Consider the following 17,741-nt stretch of genomic DNA (forward strand, 5'->3'; position numbering starts at 1 on the left):
GAATCGAAAGTCCTGTGGTCGGTCGCTGACTAGTATCAATTGTACAAGGATCTGGAGAAAATTTCGTTCTCCTTCAGCTCTAAAGTTTAAATTGAGAACATGGCCTCACAAGGGAGATCTCTTCCGCAGAGGATCAAAATTGTGATTTTAGGACTTCAGCAGATCATTTTCTTTATGTTACTCAAATCATCGCTAACAGCCCATTATAAATAAAATACCTACCTATCTTATATGTCTAATAATTTACAGTCTCATGCCAGGAATAAAAACATATAGAATGTTATAATAATGACAACTTTTGTAAACAATAAAATGGTTTTTATTTCTTATACTGTCTGTTTTTAAGTAAATCATTTTAGAAAAAAAAAAGGTGTAATAGAAAAAATTCTGCCCGATTTGTCCTGAGTCCTATGTTTCGGTTTTGTAGTTGGTTTTTGTTTCTCTTTCCGACCCATTGCCACTTCAGTTAAAAAACTTATTTCATATGAAAATATCGTTTAAAATCTTTTGTGGCCAGTTGGTTTATAGACAAATTTATTTCTGATGAATTATTTCATTTTCTCGTATAATTAATAATAATTTACTCACAAGGTATTGGACTTGCCACGTCAATTACATGACGTCACGCTGCTATCGCCATCACCTCTTGTGTACACCCTCTTTACCTTCTTTCATGAAACGTCGCGAAGTGTTAGCCATTTTGTAGACTATATTTTCAGCCTATCATATCTAAAAATACATTTTTTGAAGCTAACAGAACATTTCTAATATAACTTTATATTTATTCTTGTTATGTCCACAATGAATCCTGAATAGTAAGTATTCAAATTCTTTATTCGAATATTTTTCCTTATGTTGAGACTGCTCGGAACTAGTTTTGTTTCTTATGTTATATATTTATAAATGTCTTGCATAAATTATAGTTGTTGGAAGTTTCATATTATTTAAATATATTCGAATGGTTTTTGCTTGATTATCCATAGATAGTTTTGTAATTCTAGTTGGTTCAATATAATGCATGATAATTAATTGGATAAGTAATGTGATAATGACTCACTCATCTTGTGACTAGTTGCAAATAGTTTTTGATAACAAACCAACATATATTAAAACCAAAAAAACTTCACTTTATAATATATTCTTCAAAAAACATAGCAAGCTTATACTATATAGCAAAAATCTTGCCTTTGGAAATGTGTTATGATTGCATAATGGCTATTGTTTACTTATTTTTTATGTAAACTACGTATCTAACGGAAAATTTTTCTTCAATTAAATGTAAAGGTTTAAACTTAAAGTAAGTTACTTTTTGAGTTAAATTATCCTGTTTATGAAACTTCAATTTTAACATTTTCCTTCTATGCGTATTTAGTCCTAATTGCGTATTTGTTTTGACTGGTTTCATCATGCGAGTTCGTGATCGATATTCCTTATCAAAATAGTTATTTAATTTTTATTTGTATTTGATAACTTCAAATCAGTCAGAAAATGTGTTAGTGACTGTAAAAATTGCTTTTGAGTGCTAATATGTCAATACCTCTGTTTACATGTGTGTTTGAATACTTTTTAAATTCCTCCAAGTGTTCTATGCTTTTTAATAAAGACGCTTTTAATTAAATGTTTAATTTTGAAATTTATATATATATATTTGCAAATATTTAAAAATTTAGAACCTAGTATTACTTTAAACATTTACATACACTTAAATCTTTTATAATTTTCCTTAAGAGTGTAAGACTGCTTTCAACTTTTCTGATGGAAATATTAGAATTTTTTTTATTAATCATGTACTACTTAAATCTCAAATTGCTGTTGCATGCTTAATTGTTATAAATGGGATTTATTAAAGTTAACAGGGGCAGTCTAGGTTTTTCTGAGAGGTACCTATTTTAAGTTTTTTAAAATAAATCAACACAAAAATATGGATTTATCATTTCTACAAAAAGAAATTTTTAAGAAAAAGTAATTTGTGAAGGAACTGCTAAAAGGTAGTAAATTTGGCCTGGACAGACCCCTGGTTAATAAATTTTAAAATTAAAGCTGATTATTAAATCAACATTTTGTAATAAGTGTCTCAAATGGGAATGTTTCCATATCATGACCTATGTTAAAATAATAGCAAAGTCTTTGCGACTTCTTGGCAGTGACCAGAGAGAAACTTTAAAAATAAACCTCATTACAAACGAGTAATTTGAAGGATATAATTTATACTAACTTCCAGGCAAACCTCTCCATGTATTTTTTTTTTTTTTAAATTTGAAAGTTTAAAATTCATATAGTGCCTTAGTGATTGTATTTTCAAGACATCGCAGTACAGAAATATCATTTCTCAAATACTGTTCTTTGCCTTTTCTTGAAATATTTCAGAACTCTTGTGAAATTTAAATTTCAAACAGTACTTTAAAAAATATTTAAATATTGGCTACCAGTTGTCTTTTACTAAAAGTAGTTTATAAGTAATTTATAATAATATTTGATTTGTGTAAATCAGTTTTGAACATAAGAATAGAAATCTTGAAAGGGAAGGGTTTAGTAAACCTAGCGGCTCATATAAAATTTCATAGATGGTAGCATGGTACTAGTTGTTAGGAAACTGCATGGAAAATTCCAAGGAAGTCATTTTAAGCTGCTTAAACTGCTGCTTTATTTGAACTGCATTTTATAAATACTGAATAATATTTCTAGAAAGGATAAGTGTTATGTTTTTAATAATTATTTTGCTTGTTTATAGTTTAGATAAAATTTCAGTATTTCTTATGCTCTTACATGGAGTGCAGTGGATCATAACTTGGGGCACAGTGGACCGCCATTCAATGTGCCTAAAAGTACAAATGTTTTCGTGTGATGTTTTCGCATTACTGCTTCTAAGTCGAGAGTACAAAGTGTTAAGGTTTTCTGAACTACAATGATCATTGCCTTGTTGGCTGAATCCTGAAAAGTAGAACTGATAGACAGAAGTGTCTTATATTAGACTATTAACCTAATAGCCTGAATTTGTTTTTAAAAAATTTCAGAGAGTTCAAATGATTTTTAAAGCTTTGTCATTCATGGGTTGAGAACTTAAAATTTACACAATCAAGCTCATTTATTGCAAGCTCCGATTTAACGAAATCTCATATTATGTCAAGTTTTTGGTAATTGGTTGATTTAAAACTGATCCTCTGAACATAACTTGGATTATATGAAATTTTTTATAAAATTGGGATAAAATTGTAATTTTCAAGAAAACAATTGCTAAAAAATAGTTTGTAGATAAGCAACCAAAGCTTCTTATCTTTTTTATTACGAATTGTGATAACCTACTTCAGAGCTCATTCTAGGCAGAAAAAAGGGCAGGGTGCAAAAGTTTAAAAAAGGGGCATTATTATTCTAAAAAGGCAATAATTTCTTTCTATGGGCCTTACACGTTCTATTAAAAAACATTGTCAAGTAATAAGATTTTTTTTAATTTTACTAAAAGTAGCGAAGCAATCATATTTATTACTAATTTTTAATAATAAATTAACATATATATCGAGTTAATGAGCTAATTATCTTAGTAATTTATTTAAAATGCATGCATATACTAATAAAATAATAAATGTATGTTTTTAAGTGTCAGTAGTTATGATTTAATAATTAAAATGATTAATAATTATGATTAATAATTATGATTTAATGATAGTGGAAGTAACTGCAAACTTTCAAAGATAGTGCAATAGCTATTTTTCCTTTCCCATATAAATCTATGTATTGACAGCAACGACAAACTAAATAAAAAGCGTTGAAAAGTTTAAGAAATCCATTGTAGAATTTGGTGGAAAAATAAAGAAGGGTTGAGGAAAGAAAGAGTATGGACTCTATTACATCAGGGCACTAATTTACTTCAGGGGCAACAAGGTGGATTCTTTTGACTAAAAGGGCAGCAGGGTGCTGCGCCCTGTTTACCCTGCCTAGAATGAGCTCTGCCTACTTATGTGTTATCATGATAAAGGTTTATGTCCCGCAGTATACTGATCGTTAAGACAAGGTTTCCAGCAGATCACCAAAGTCAAGCATCACTGGCTGCTGTCAGTGTGCGGGTGGGTGACCACTTGGATCAGTTTGCGTAGTGACCGAGGTTGTGCAGTATTGGTCCTTGTTGAACTGTTCTTGTGTGCAGTGCTCAACTTCGTATGTAGGTCGTCGGGAGTGCGATCCCCTCTGCAGAGGATCAAATTGTGATGGCATGTCTTCGGATCATCCTCAGATGTTTCCCAGACCGTTGCCAATAGCCCATTGTGCAGCTCTAGTGCAACATAAATGAACAACAAAGATAAATGATTATTGCCATGAGTTCTGTACATTCAATTATTGAAGAAAGGCACAAAATGATTCATAAACAAAGCTTTCACATTTTTCTTTTAGTGTAAATAAAAACAATAAACTAGAACCAATTTTTAAATATTTTCTAATTTTTTGTGTTTTATACCTTATATTTTTAGAATTTCAGCTGATACAGGTTTAAAGAGCACCTTTATTTTAATGTAAAAATTGCCTAAATCATGTTTTCATTAGAAGAGTTTGAATGTGTATGAAATGAATTTAATTTTAACATACTTATTAACTTTTTTGCATTTTTTTAATCTAGTGACTATTTGTTTAAATTGCTTTTAATTGGGGACTCTGGTGTTGGAAAATCATGTTTGCTACTGAGGTTTGCTGTAAGTATAGTTACTTATTTGTGTGTTAAATGTTATGGTCACTTTTAATCAATGCTTAAAAATTAATTTTATGTATGAAGGTTTTGTAATTGTTCATAATTTTGTTCTGTCAATTTGAAATGTGCTTTTAAGGAGAGCATTGAAATTTTTTTTTTAGAAAAGGTGCATTCTTTTATTAGCTTAGCAATTATATTCATGGTATCCGCGCACCTGAGAATTCATGGAAAGTCGTGAATTTCAATATTAGGCAAAATTTGTCATGAAATGTCATGGATTTAGATTGCAGATCTAATCTTTTAGATCTAATTTTTAAAATGGATTGCTGGAGGACTTAATTTACACCCATGTTCAAAATTGTTTTGAATAAAAAAATTTTTTTTTTATATAAATATGAAAAGTTAGAGAAATGTTTATTCATGTTTACACGAGTTAGCTTGTTATTCCATACCATACTTTGAGAATTAGCTTTTAATAAATTTTTCTTTTCTCGGCTGCAAATATTTCTCAACTGAAAATATTAAAAGTAGTTTCCAAAAATGTCCGCAAACTGTTTCCTTGTATCGCATAGCAACTGCAGTAGTTTTGTTACGTGTAGTGTTCTACTTCTGACTACTGCCTTATTTTCAGGGAGTGCAGAAATCTTTTACTCTTATAAATATTTCATTTGTTATGAAATTTTATTTAAAACAAATTTTGAAATATTTAGATTATGTTTTATTTCAGAAATTCATTTTGTTAGACTGCAATATTTTAGTTAATGTCTTGAATTATTCTAAACTTTCCTAATTTTTGATGGAGAAATATTATTCCTTTTAAATTAAGTAATAAAGTATTTTCTAAATGAGTATTTTTATTTTAAATGTAATATTATTTTATTACTTCAGTGTTAACCTGTGAAGAGGTTTCAAAAATTTTACTTTTCTCATTGAAAATTATTTGTTAGAGCCTCCAAATGTTTGTTAAAACAATTATCTGCGCTTTCTGTTCAAGTAAAAAAGCTTAGCAATATGTTAATTGTTTTAAGAAAAATAATAAATTCAGTTATTAAATGTAAATTTATTTTGTTAAAATTAAAAAAATATATTTGACTTGTTAAATTTTAATATTTAAGGCATTTTTTTTCTACTTTTAGGATGACACCTACACAGAAAGCTATATCAGTACTATTGGTGTTGACTTTGTAAGTGTTGTTTAATGTTTCATAATATTTGCCTAAGTGTAACTATTTCATTCCAGCATAAAAATTGTTTCAGGTTATCTAATCAGGTTGTGTATTAGTTGCCATGATTAGAAGAAATTTTTTTTTTAACAGGAATAAATTCAAATGTTGAAAAGTAAATAGTTTTGCTGAAGTAGTTTCTTTAATTAAAATATATGATAGTTATAAAAAAGAATTTCAAAATATTAAATCTCATTAAAAAATGTAGTAAGGAGATGTAATAGATTCATTCTGTTCAAACTTTTGCCATTTTTGCAATTATACTTTTTATGATCCAAATTGATTAAATGTATTGGTAATTATTAAATATTCAATATTTCTCGTGTTTACTCATGTGTTAAAACTTGATTTGCTACATTGTTACATTTGAATTATTTTAGGTTTTTTTCCCCAATCTGTTGTGATTCCTGTATTTTATAATAAACAAAAGGAATATTAATAAAATTACTTTTTTCTTAATGTATATTAATAGAGGAAGTATTTTAATTTTTGCAAAAACTTCAGATTAAATTTAGTTTATTGTCTAAGCGTTAAGCTACTGGGCGAAAATTGTATTGAAGTTTTTATGCTATACTACACATTTTTTATAAATGATACGGGGGTATGCCGTTTTTCATTGTAGAGTAGCTTGTAACTTAAAAGTTTTTTTAAAAAAAACAGTAAAAGTGCTATTGTGGAATGTTCTTCAACTTTTATTTAGCTGTTTAAGAAGTTATTTTAAAAAAATTCTTGTCTAACATATTTTTATTTTTTAGAAAATAAGAACCATAGAACTTGAAGGTAAAACTATCAAGTTGCAAATAGTAAGCCATATCTTTTGTTTCTTCTATCATGAATATGAAATAAATATAAAATAAAGTTAATCTGTTATTATTGTGCAGATTTAATGAAATTCTAAAAATGTCAGTAGATAAATGAGATGTTAAAAAACTTTTCATTCTTTAAACCTTTAGTCTTTTTTTTTTCATACAAAATCTTTCTAATTTTGTAACAATTTTTAAGTATCGCATAACTTACATTATGGTCATAATGTTAGTATTATGTTTTAAACAATGAAGTAACTTTATAAACTAATTGTTTATAAAGTTACTTCATTGTTTAAAAATGTGTAACTTTAACTAACTATCAAGAACATTGTTTTTCATAAATGCTTATGCTTTATGAAAGATAATGTTTTTGATAGTGAGTTTTTTTTAAAAGGGTTATGCCATCTTCACCTATTTACCTCTTTAATTATTATTATGAAGGTTTTTTTAATTATACAGAATGTTTAAGTTTTATAATTGATATTTTATTATTAGTTCATTTTTATAAGAAAAGATTAAAATATCTTCTGATTTTAAAAAGGTATTGAGACTATTTTAGCTCATTCTTTGTTTTAAATAAGCTTTTAACTGCATTTAATGTTATTTATTGTTACCTCTGGGTAAAAATATATTGGATTGCAATAAATAAATAAATAAGAGCTCCCAAATATTTGCACCAAATGTAATGTAATGCAGAAATTATTATAGTTTGTCAAGTTCATGAAACAGAATTTAAAATATTAATATTTTTCAATAATTTTATTTACTTACTGCAATCTAATAAATTAAAGAAAAAATGGTATTTCTATTGATACCTATATAATTTATATTTTTAAGTGTGCTTTAAAAAAATATTATAATTAAGTTTAAAAAAAAATAAAGATCAGCAACTAATATTTAGTGAAACAGATTATAATTGTATCGTGTTAAGGCTAGTGAATTAGTTAATACTGTATTTTCACCAATACGAATAAAGTTTTTATTTAAAGATTTCAATATATATCTAATGGATCAAATGCAATATGTTTTCTAACTTTTAATGTGCCTTAAACATAAATGCAAGTCTGTTAATAAAGCCAATAAATATGTAAGTGACTTCAGTCAAAATAAAGCAATAAGCATCTAAACTGCTGTTAATTAATAAACTTTTGAATGTGATAGTGTTTATTTCAATTGATTGCACTTTTTAATAAGTTAAGATTTAAAAATGAAAGCAACATAGAAACAAGCATGGTTACACTGATCATACTGAAAAAATTTAATATAAGGAGGGTTTGAATATCTGTACTTTTTTTCTATTTGTATTTCATTATCAGTAGAAGGTTATTGTTATGAAAATTTGATTTGAAATGCCTTTTTATCTGCTGAAATAAATGTTCTGCCATCCATTACTTAGAAAAATTTCTATATGGTTGTGAACGAAATAAAAAAAAGTTCCATAAACTCTTAAATAAATAAAATGCTGTGACATAATAAATAGTACACTATGTATAAATAAATATTCAACTTTTTCTTTCTAAATTTCTTTATAAATTTCTTAAATTATAATTTGAAAGTGATATAAAATTTATTTCTATTAAAATATAATTTTCATTAATAGTTTTTAAAGGAAATAAAGTTAGTTTATATTTAAATTGTTAGATTTATTTTAACTTCATTGCAAAAAAAAAAAAAAAACGATTCTATGAATAACATTTGTTTGGTAAATTTTTGAAAATTATGTTCTTGAATATTTTATTGTTTTGCCATTTATCAGTGGAAACAGTTACAGGGTGCTTAGCATTTTTGAAAACTTCTTAAAGGTGCTTATTTTTGATTTTAGTTTTTTGAAAGCCCCTAAAGGCGCTCTTTTCATTGAGTGTTTTTAAAAAGTGCTTAATTTTTTCCCTTTTTTGAAATTATATTTTTCTTTACCATGTTGATTTTCGCTTCGAATTATGCAAAAAGACTTTTAAAGTGCTTAAAAGGTGCTTATTTTTTGTTGAATAATTTGGCTACACACCCTGAGTTAAATTGTGCAACTTTAATACCTCCTGAATTTTGAATAAAAATTTTGCTTTCATTGTATTTAAATATATTAACTTCAGGTATATCTGATTTCTGCATGATTGATTTAAGGCTCTGTAAAATTGAAGCTGTTAATTGCATTTAAGATTGTGTATATTTTTTTTTATCTCCAAGGTTAATATGTTATAAGTAGTTAAAAAATGTTTTTATTTGTAGTGGGACACAGCTGGTCAAGAAAGATTTAGAACTATTACTTCAAGTTATTACAGAGGAGCACATGGCATTATAGTTGTATATGATGTAACCGATCAGGTATGTGGGATTTATTGTACTTTCAAGAGAAATTACTTACTTTTTGCTTGTTTAATAAAAAGATTTAATGGTGGTGTCGATTGTCTTGTGTGACAAAACTGTCTGTGATTTCTGTATTTTTTGTCATTATCAGGGATAAGATTTTTCCGCTTTTTAGCGAATTTCCGCTTTTTTCACTTTTATCTCTTGAATTTCAGTTTTTTTTAATCAAAAATTCAGATTTTTCTAAAAGTTTCACTTTTTTTATAAGTATTCTGCTTTTTCAGGAAATTCACTGATTTCCAAAGAGAAACAGAAAATTCAAACTACAAAGCTAGCAATCCTTTCTCATTTTTACTTATTATAGCTATTTTCTCCCCTTTTACTCGCCGCAGATAAGATTTTCCGAATTTTTTACCCGCCCTCCAGATAGATCCGATTTTTCTAGTTCAAACGACACTGCTTCTGACAAGTCTTTTAGAGGTTCCAAGCCTGGAATCTGCTAATATCTCGATTCTTATTCACACAATTTTAATATCAAACATAGCTTTTCATATTTGCGTGTTGCGATTCTTATTCGCGCAATTTGAATATTGTACGTTGCGATTCTTATTTACGAGATTTAAAAATCCGATATTGTGATTCGTATTTACGCCTTTTTAAAAACCTATATAGCGATTCGTATTCATGCAAGTTTAAAATTAATGTCTTGATTTGCTCATTTCGGTTTATAATATCAAACATTGATTTTTCGTATTTATACATGATTTTAAAATAAGGCATTGGGATTCGCATTCACGCATTCTAAAAATTATGCATCATGATTCGTATTTACGCGATCTAAAAATTATGAATCATGATTTGTATTTAAGCGTTTTAAAAATTCTATATCCCAGTTTGTATTTCCTCATTTTCAAAATCGTGTATCTAGTTTCATATTCATATGATTTCAAAATCCATAATTGTTATTCAATTTTAAGATCAACTATCGCGATTCTAGTAAGAAGTAAATTTTTTTTTTTTTTAATTAGTTACTATAAAGGTGACTGTTTTTCTAAGGACGGTTATTAGTATATGTAAGTGTTACAACATCGTAGAAACTGGAAGGGAATATATTCAAAACTTACCTTCTGTGCTTGCAAAGAAGAAAAAATAGGATTTGTCACAAGATGTTTGAAGATGGACTAACGACTAAATATAGCAAACATAAAAGATATAGCAAACAAAAGCAATCACTTAAAAAGGGATTTAATTTTTTTTTTTTTTTTTTTTTTTTTTTTTTTTTTTTTTTTTTGGAAAAAGAGTTAATTAACTCATCAAAATTTTATTTATAATTGCTGTTATTTATGCTATAAAAGGCAAAATTTGTATCAAATAAAAACAATTATCTAAACAGTTGCTGATTGTCATGTAATTTTTCAAACTAAAATAGCAATTTTTGTATGTTAAGGAGTTACTATATATTTTTACTTCACTGTTATTGATATGTTTCAAAGGGCAATAGTTAGATTAGACTATAATATGAACATAATGATTTGGTCCATTGTTAAAGTTTTTTTTTTCCAATATAATTTAAAAAGTAATATTACTGATATATTTGCTATAAATCACATAACAGTATTTATTAAAAGTATTGTCAGTAGTTTTAATTTGCTAAACCAGGTAGTTTTTCAAGTAATAATTGTCTCTTATGTGAACTAAGGAAAGATATAATTTCCAGCTTTATTTTTTCAATTGGTAATTTTTATTTTCACTAAATGTTAAGTAGCAATGTAATCATTTATATAATAATCGATTAGTACACAATCAGGGGTCTGTCCGGGCCAAATTTACTACCGTTTAGCGGTACCTTCACAAATTCAACTTTACGAAAAACGGTAGTTTCACAAACTACTTTTTCTTAAAATTTTATCTTTGTATCACGTAACAAATGATAAAACCATATTTTTTGTGTTGATTTTTTCATAGAGTTTTTTAATTTTCACAAATTATGTCTAAATTTTCACAAAATAGGTACCTCTCAGGAAAACCTAGACAGACCCCTGACAATTGTATGTCAACACATTATTTATTATCTTAAACTGTCTGGAATTTATTATTAAAGGGTTGCGCTTTACGTAAAATTTACGATCGTGAAAATTCAGCTTTTTTGCCTTTTGGCTAATCTCATCCCTGCATTTTGCTTCAACCTCAAATTCTACTAGTTATGACAGATTTTTTTTTCTCTATTTTTTGTGTGACAATATCACCATTCTTATCTTTGCTCTTTTTTACTTCAGGAATCCTTCAATAATGTCAAACAGTGGCTTCAAGAAATTGATCGTTATGCTTCAGAGAATGTTAATAGATTGCTTGTTGGAAACAAGTGTGATTTGACACCAAAGAAAGTTGTAGATTATGTTACAGCCAAAGTAAGTAAATTTTTTTTTTTCATTATAGTTTCATTTCATTAAACTTTTTCGTATTTTAAATGTGTCCACTTTTGTTGTGATCTTAACTCATGTTATGATCTTAAAACTTATATAATTTCAGATTTCAATTAATATGAGAGTTGCAAATGATTATTTATCTTTGATTTTTATGTCACTTAATCACAAGTAGTATAAATGGGGAAGACATGTAGGGGTTAAAGCTAAGACTGGCTCATCCTGGGCTGGAGAGAGCTTAGACTACTTCACTAAAAATAAGGTTTCAGACTTGAAGTGATAAAATTTTCATTAACCTTTTACTTTTAAACAAACATTTAGTAAAATTAAGTATAAAAATTTGTGATTAAAAGGTTTTGATAACTAATTTTGTTCAGGTATCCGGTATATATCTGACCTCTAAAAAACAAGCCTGAACTCATCTAGAGGCAATATTACCAAATAAGTGGTTTGAAAGTTATCTAAAACAGTATTTTATTATTTTTTTATTAATGTTTTTGGGACATGTTTTTATAAATCTTAATTTTGTTAGGTCAGTGGTAGTTAAAATATTTAAAAATACTACAGAATATATTGTCACAACTCATTGTGGGTATTTGCTTGATAGTGGCAGAACTTGACTATTTTACTTGTTGGCAATAGCCTTTCTAATACTGAAGGATACTGATTTTTTTTTTTTTAATATGTAGATGAGTTAAACTTAGAAATGTTTTTCTTTATCTAAATATATAAAGTTAGTGAAAAAATTACAAATCAATAGATGAAAAAGTTATAATTTTCAATTTGATATTTGTTGTAAGTGCCTTTCAGATTTGTGTGGGATTTTAAAGTTTTTTTGGCTCAAAGAACAAATTTTCTTCTGTTTCCCCCCTTTATAAACAAGGCCTCAACATTTCTGATTGGTAATATATGGGTATATATATCAACTTGTTTCTTCTATAAAAAATAGTAATGCATAATAGTATGCATGTAATTTTTCACTTGAAAGTATTAATTATGTCATGCTCTTGGAAACTGTCTTGTAATCAACTTATGCTTTTTAACAATTATGTGTGACCATGAAAAAAATTATGCACTGTAATTAAGTAAATGTTTCTGTTTTTTTTTTAAAAAAATGGTTTGTCCAGATACATTTTTAGTGGGTTTGTACTCCCTACCTAATGGTAACAAATGATATCACTAAACTGCCTGTATATAAAATGTGAACAGAAGATGTAAAATTCTGCGACCTGTCTTATTTTTATCAATGTCTGTTTAATTCGCATTGTTTCTAATGTTCAATTGTGCATATTTTAATTTGAATTTTTTTTTAAAGGAATTTGCTGATCAGCTGGGTATACCATTTTTGGAAACCAGTGCGAAGAACGCCACTAATGTTGAGCAAGCTTTCTTGACTATGGCAGCTGAAATTAAGAAGCGAATGGGACCACCAACCTCAGCTGCAGGTGCTTCTCATGCTAGTGAAACGATCAACCCCACTTCTCCTGTTAAACAACAAAGTGGCGGTTGCTGTTAGAGAGTAACTCTGATTTCAGTGGCTTGCATTCATTTTTTTAACAGTTGGTGAAATTAAGGCACTTGGCTTCAGTTCGCTGGAGGTAGATGTTATGGACTCTGCCAAGGGAAGAAAAAAAAAATCATTAAATAGACTACATTTTGGCACCATTATTATATTCCCTTGTATTCTTCTGCTTATGTCTATTTAAAAATTCAAAATCGTGTTTTAGATTCCTAGATTGTTTTTTTCCCCCTTTTGTTTTGTTCAAAGATTAAAACTTCTGTATGAAATGGAAATTTTGATTATTTACATTGCCTTTATTTAACCACTGTGTCTAGTTATAATTCAGTCTTTATTTATATATGTAGCTCATTGAAAGTGACAAGACTATATCATCTTGCATTGAATTCTTGTAAACATAGTATTTAAAAAAAAAAGTAATTCTTGATGCCATGCAAGCGTGGCGTTTGTTAATTTTAGGTTTATCATTCCAACCCTGATGTGTGTATGTGTGTCTGCTTCGATCTTAGCTGTTTGTACAATGTTTAATGTTTGGAATTCTAATATGAAATAGTTCTTTATTATTTGATTTTTTTTAAATTCAAAATTCATTTGGTGTATTGTAAAGTTTCCCCCGGCTTTAGTGGGTATTTAAATTGCATTGGATAAAATTTTCCCTCTCAGTTCTGGTGTTTTAAAAAGCAAATTTTATTTTAGATATTATACAATATTTTTAAACACTATATTGCAAATTAAGTTGTAAAATATTTGATATTGCTTTAACACGATTTAGACACTGTATTATAGTTTGTAAAAATATGTAATTTTTCCAGTAAGAAATGTTGATTCCATTCATCTAAAATGTTCTGTACTTACTAAACAATTTCATTAAATTTTTTGTGAGCTGGATAAAAAATTATTAAAGATTTCTGCGCATATGTTTCAAGCCATTCTTATAAATAATTTATTCAAATATTTAGTGCCTTAAGTTCATTCATTTGTTATGCTGAAAATTGTAAGCAAAGGGCTTTTCTAGGGTTTTATTTCCCCAGTATTGTCATTAAAATATCAAACTTAATTATTTAAATTATTTATATACAGGTTTGTTTTTTATATACTCTGTAATTAAGTTATGACTTTAAAAATGCTGCTCTGCAAAGTTTCCTTTCCAATTTTGCAATGATGAAATTGTCCTTTGTATTTGTAGAACTTGTAAACTGGCTAATATAACTACTGGCTGAATCGTGTATTGAGTATTTTTAATAAAAGAATTGAAAATTATTGCTTTGAATCCGTAAAGACTGCGGTGTTTTCTATTTAATTCTGAACTTTAAAGAGTAATTATTTTTTGTTAATTCATTTTTGAATAAAATTATTGATATATGAAAATAAGCCTGTTTATAGTTCAATGAGATACTTCTTAAATATACTAAAAATATTATTCTGATGAAAGTTTTTGTCATGCTTAAATAAATATAAAATTATGTCATATATCAGCGCAAGAAAAGTTCTCTATAGTCTTTGGCATATTATTTTCGAATTATGAATAATTTTATTTCTATTTTTTTTTTTTTTTAGTGTAAAATTTTTATTTTATTATGCTTTCTCCTAATTTGGACAGATTTCAGTTTTACACTTAAAAAAATCTTTTTCTGTGCTTTCCTTTTTGCGTAACTTGTGATCAAATTAGCTGATAAACAGAAACTAAAGTACCCCTCTACTCAAATGACAATATTTTCTGGTCATTGAAATATAAAGTTTAATAGCCATAATGAACTCACATCTGCATTCAATATAGTGGTAAAAGTAAGCAAATGAGAAGTTTCATAATTTTAGGCATTCTTTAACAGGGTGCGTAGCGTTAGTAAAAAGTACTTAAAGGTGCTTTTTTGGGGATTTCGTTTTTAAAAGCTTTTAAAGCTGCTTTTTTCAGCTGGCGTTTTTAAAAAGTGCTTTTTTTTTCGAATAATTTTTTTTCTTTCCCTTCAGTGATATCTGGTGGATCCCATGCATTTCACGAAAAATGGGGAGTTTGCTACGTAATCATTCACGCGGACTTTATGTCGTACCCTTTGTTATGACTTGCACATGCGTGCACACTTGAAACCGAAACCAGAGTGCTCGGTGATGTGGGAAAGTACTGATTGTTTCGATTTACGCCCGTTTCTTTTTGGGTTTTTTTTTAACGCTAAAACTGTTTATAAAAAGTTTTTGTTTTTCAATAATATCATTGATTAAATATGAATTTTTTGAAAGCTTGAAAATTTTTGTAGAGTGCTTGAAATTTTTTTGAAAGTGCTTATTTTTGATTCAAAGATTTGGCTACGCACCCTGTTTAAGCAAAAATAAATTATGTAAAACTAAAACATTGCAATACGTTTACATGCCACCAAGTAGGTAGGGGGAAAGTTATAACATGGGACCATGGTGTTTTCCCGAATGGGGCAATCGAGTATTCTGATTGCGAATTAGTCTTATAAAAAAATATTCTGTTCCCCAACCTTCACAAGTCAATCCAATCAAGAGAAAGATATACTGTCTTTATTTAATAGTTATGTTTCTAAAAAAAAAAATTTTCGTTCACTAAAAAAATAATGAATATAAATCGATTGCTGGACTTACATAGCAAATCAAGATAACCATGTGATAATGTTTCAGTCTAAAACAATGCTAAAAGTACTTAAGATTTAAGAATTGGACTTTGAAATTCTAAAGTTAGCTGAACAATACAGATTATCAATTTTTAAACTATAATTAGAAGTAGATTGCTGATTATCACACTGAAAGTAGATAAAGATGGAATATGTACAGGTTACATAGGTAAAGATGAAATATGTACAGGTTAAAGCTGCTAATTTTTGATAAAATTCTGTGAATGTATGTTTCAAACCTGTTTCTAAGTTATTGACAAAATAGCAGTAAATCTAATGAAGTAAAATCGAATCATGTAATTGGCAATCGAAATGTGCTTCAGATGGCTTAAAGCAGAACTCTCTTCCTATGGGGCCGTTCAAAAAATACGTACACAAAAATGGAAAATTTTTAACCCCGTCCCCCCTTCGTACACTACCGTACATAAGGTCTTACCCCCCCCCCCTTTGAGTACGTACATTATTTTAGTCTGCCCCCCTTTCTCATTAAAATAATGTTTTAAATAAAATTAAAATATTTATTTAAGGAGTGTGTAGGAAAAAGTCTAAATTTGGTGTATGCTTATAATGTACATACTTTGTATGGGACCCCCCCCCTCCCCATCGTACAAAACCGTACTTTTTGAACGGCCCCTATGGCAGCACATGCTTTCACCATTGGCGTGTGCAGAGTCATAGAAGAAGGAAATACGTTAGTTTCTGTCTTGATTTTTATATAGTTTGAAATCTTTTAAGATGGGATACTACCCAAGTAGCACATAACATTAGATAATATCAGAAAAGCGGCAAAATCTAACGTTATATTACACAACTTGTAATATTAGAAAGATATAAAAGGTCGCTCTTTGCTCAGCCTTTTATAATATTAGATTCAATGCAAACTAATATTATCTAGCGTTCGCCATAATAATCTTTTGCGTTAGTTTTGATGCTATATAATATTAGATTTTGTATTTTCTGATATTATTCTGCTTTTTATTTTTTTGGAGTAAGTAAGAGGAAAATATGGATGGTAGTAGAATAATTCGACGATACAATTTTACTTAATTTTCTGTATTGTTGTGAAGCAGTAAAACATAGAACAATAGTTTTATGTCATTCCATGCATTATTTACTTAGCAATACAGAAATACTAAATAAAATTATATTAGCGAATTCTGCTACCTTCCATTTTTCTCCTCCTTACTCCAAAGTATATCTTATGTTCAGCTGATTTTTTCGAATATTTAAATTAGGAAATATTTTATTGCAACTTTTTTTCTTTTATTCATACAATGGGTTTTCTGACAAATTTTATATCATTAATAATTTTCAAGTCTTTAATTTTAAAATGTACTCTTAATTTTCTTTTTAAAAAAACTGGGTTTATTTTATTAAAATCTTAGTTTAATTTGTTAGTTTGTAATATATATTTTTTTTAAATGGTTTCACAATTATCATTCATTATTTATATTCTGAAATTAAATAATAAAAACCACACTATATAATTATAAAGTTATATATTTACATTTGAACTGAGTGGAAATTTAAACTTAAAATTTTTTCCTCTTACAATTGTTCAATTTTTAAGTGGACATTTCTTGTAATAATTGGCACAATGAAGAAAAAAATTTTAAAATATTCAAATTACTTACTTCAACAAATTTACACATATTTTTCCCCCTTCTTTTTTCACTGGAATTGCTGGAGAAATACTTACGTAACTTTATTCTTTTAGTATTTGAAATTTTATTTAGCAAAACACCTAAAAACAAAACTCAAACGCAAGGTAGAAATTTTTCCAGGGAATGAAACCAGGAAAGCAATTAATATCACGAAAATTGCTAATATTTTTTTTTAATAATGTTAGAATAACTTCAGGAATTTTCATCAATTCGATAATTATTTAAAGGTGTTATGTTCTATTAAACTAACAATCTTTGCAAAAAATTAACATAACATTTTAATTTCAAAACTGTCAGTAAATATCATGTTATCTAAATTAAATTTGCACAAACATATAATTGCATACAAGAATGAGACGAAAAAATAATAAATTTTTTTACATTATCTTTTAAAAGTTGCCTTTAGTATTAGTGATCAAAATCGTTTTTCTCTGATTATATAGTATGCGTTATGAAGAATTAGCCTTAAAAAAACATATATTATGCATTTAAAAAAG

General features: G+C 27.6%; 1 protein-coding gene across 1 annotated transcript; it reads left to right on the top strand.

Moving 5' to 3' along the window:
* Positions 1-377: 377 nt before the first annotated feature.
* Positions 378-14,210, top strand: Rab1 (RAS oncogene family member Rab1). Its single transcript, XM_043041093.3, has 7 exons — positions 378-815; positions 4,610-4,682; positions 5,815-5,862; positions 6,657-6,704; positions 8,931-9,026; positions 11,285-11,416; positions 12,747-14,210. The coding sequence occupies exons 1-7, from the start codon at positions 793-795 to the stop codon at positions 12,945-12,947; spliced, it is 621 nt and encodes a 206-aa protein (XP_042897027.1). The 5' UTR covers positions 378-792; the 3' UTR covers positions 12,948-14,210.
* Positions 14,211-17,741: the final 3,531 nt, after the last annotated feature.

This window comes from Parasteatoda tepidariorum, chromosome 6, assembly GCF_982258835.1.
Source record: "Parasteatoda tepidariorum strain Cologne lab strain chromosome 6, Ptep-v5.0, whole genome shotgun sequence".
NCBI classification, from domain to species: domain Eukaryota; kingdom Metazoa; phylum Arthropoda; class Arachnida; order Araneae; family Theridiidae; genus Parasteatoda; species Parasteatoda tepidariorum.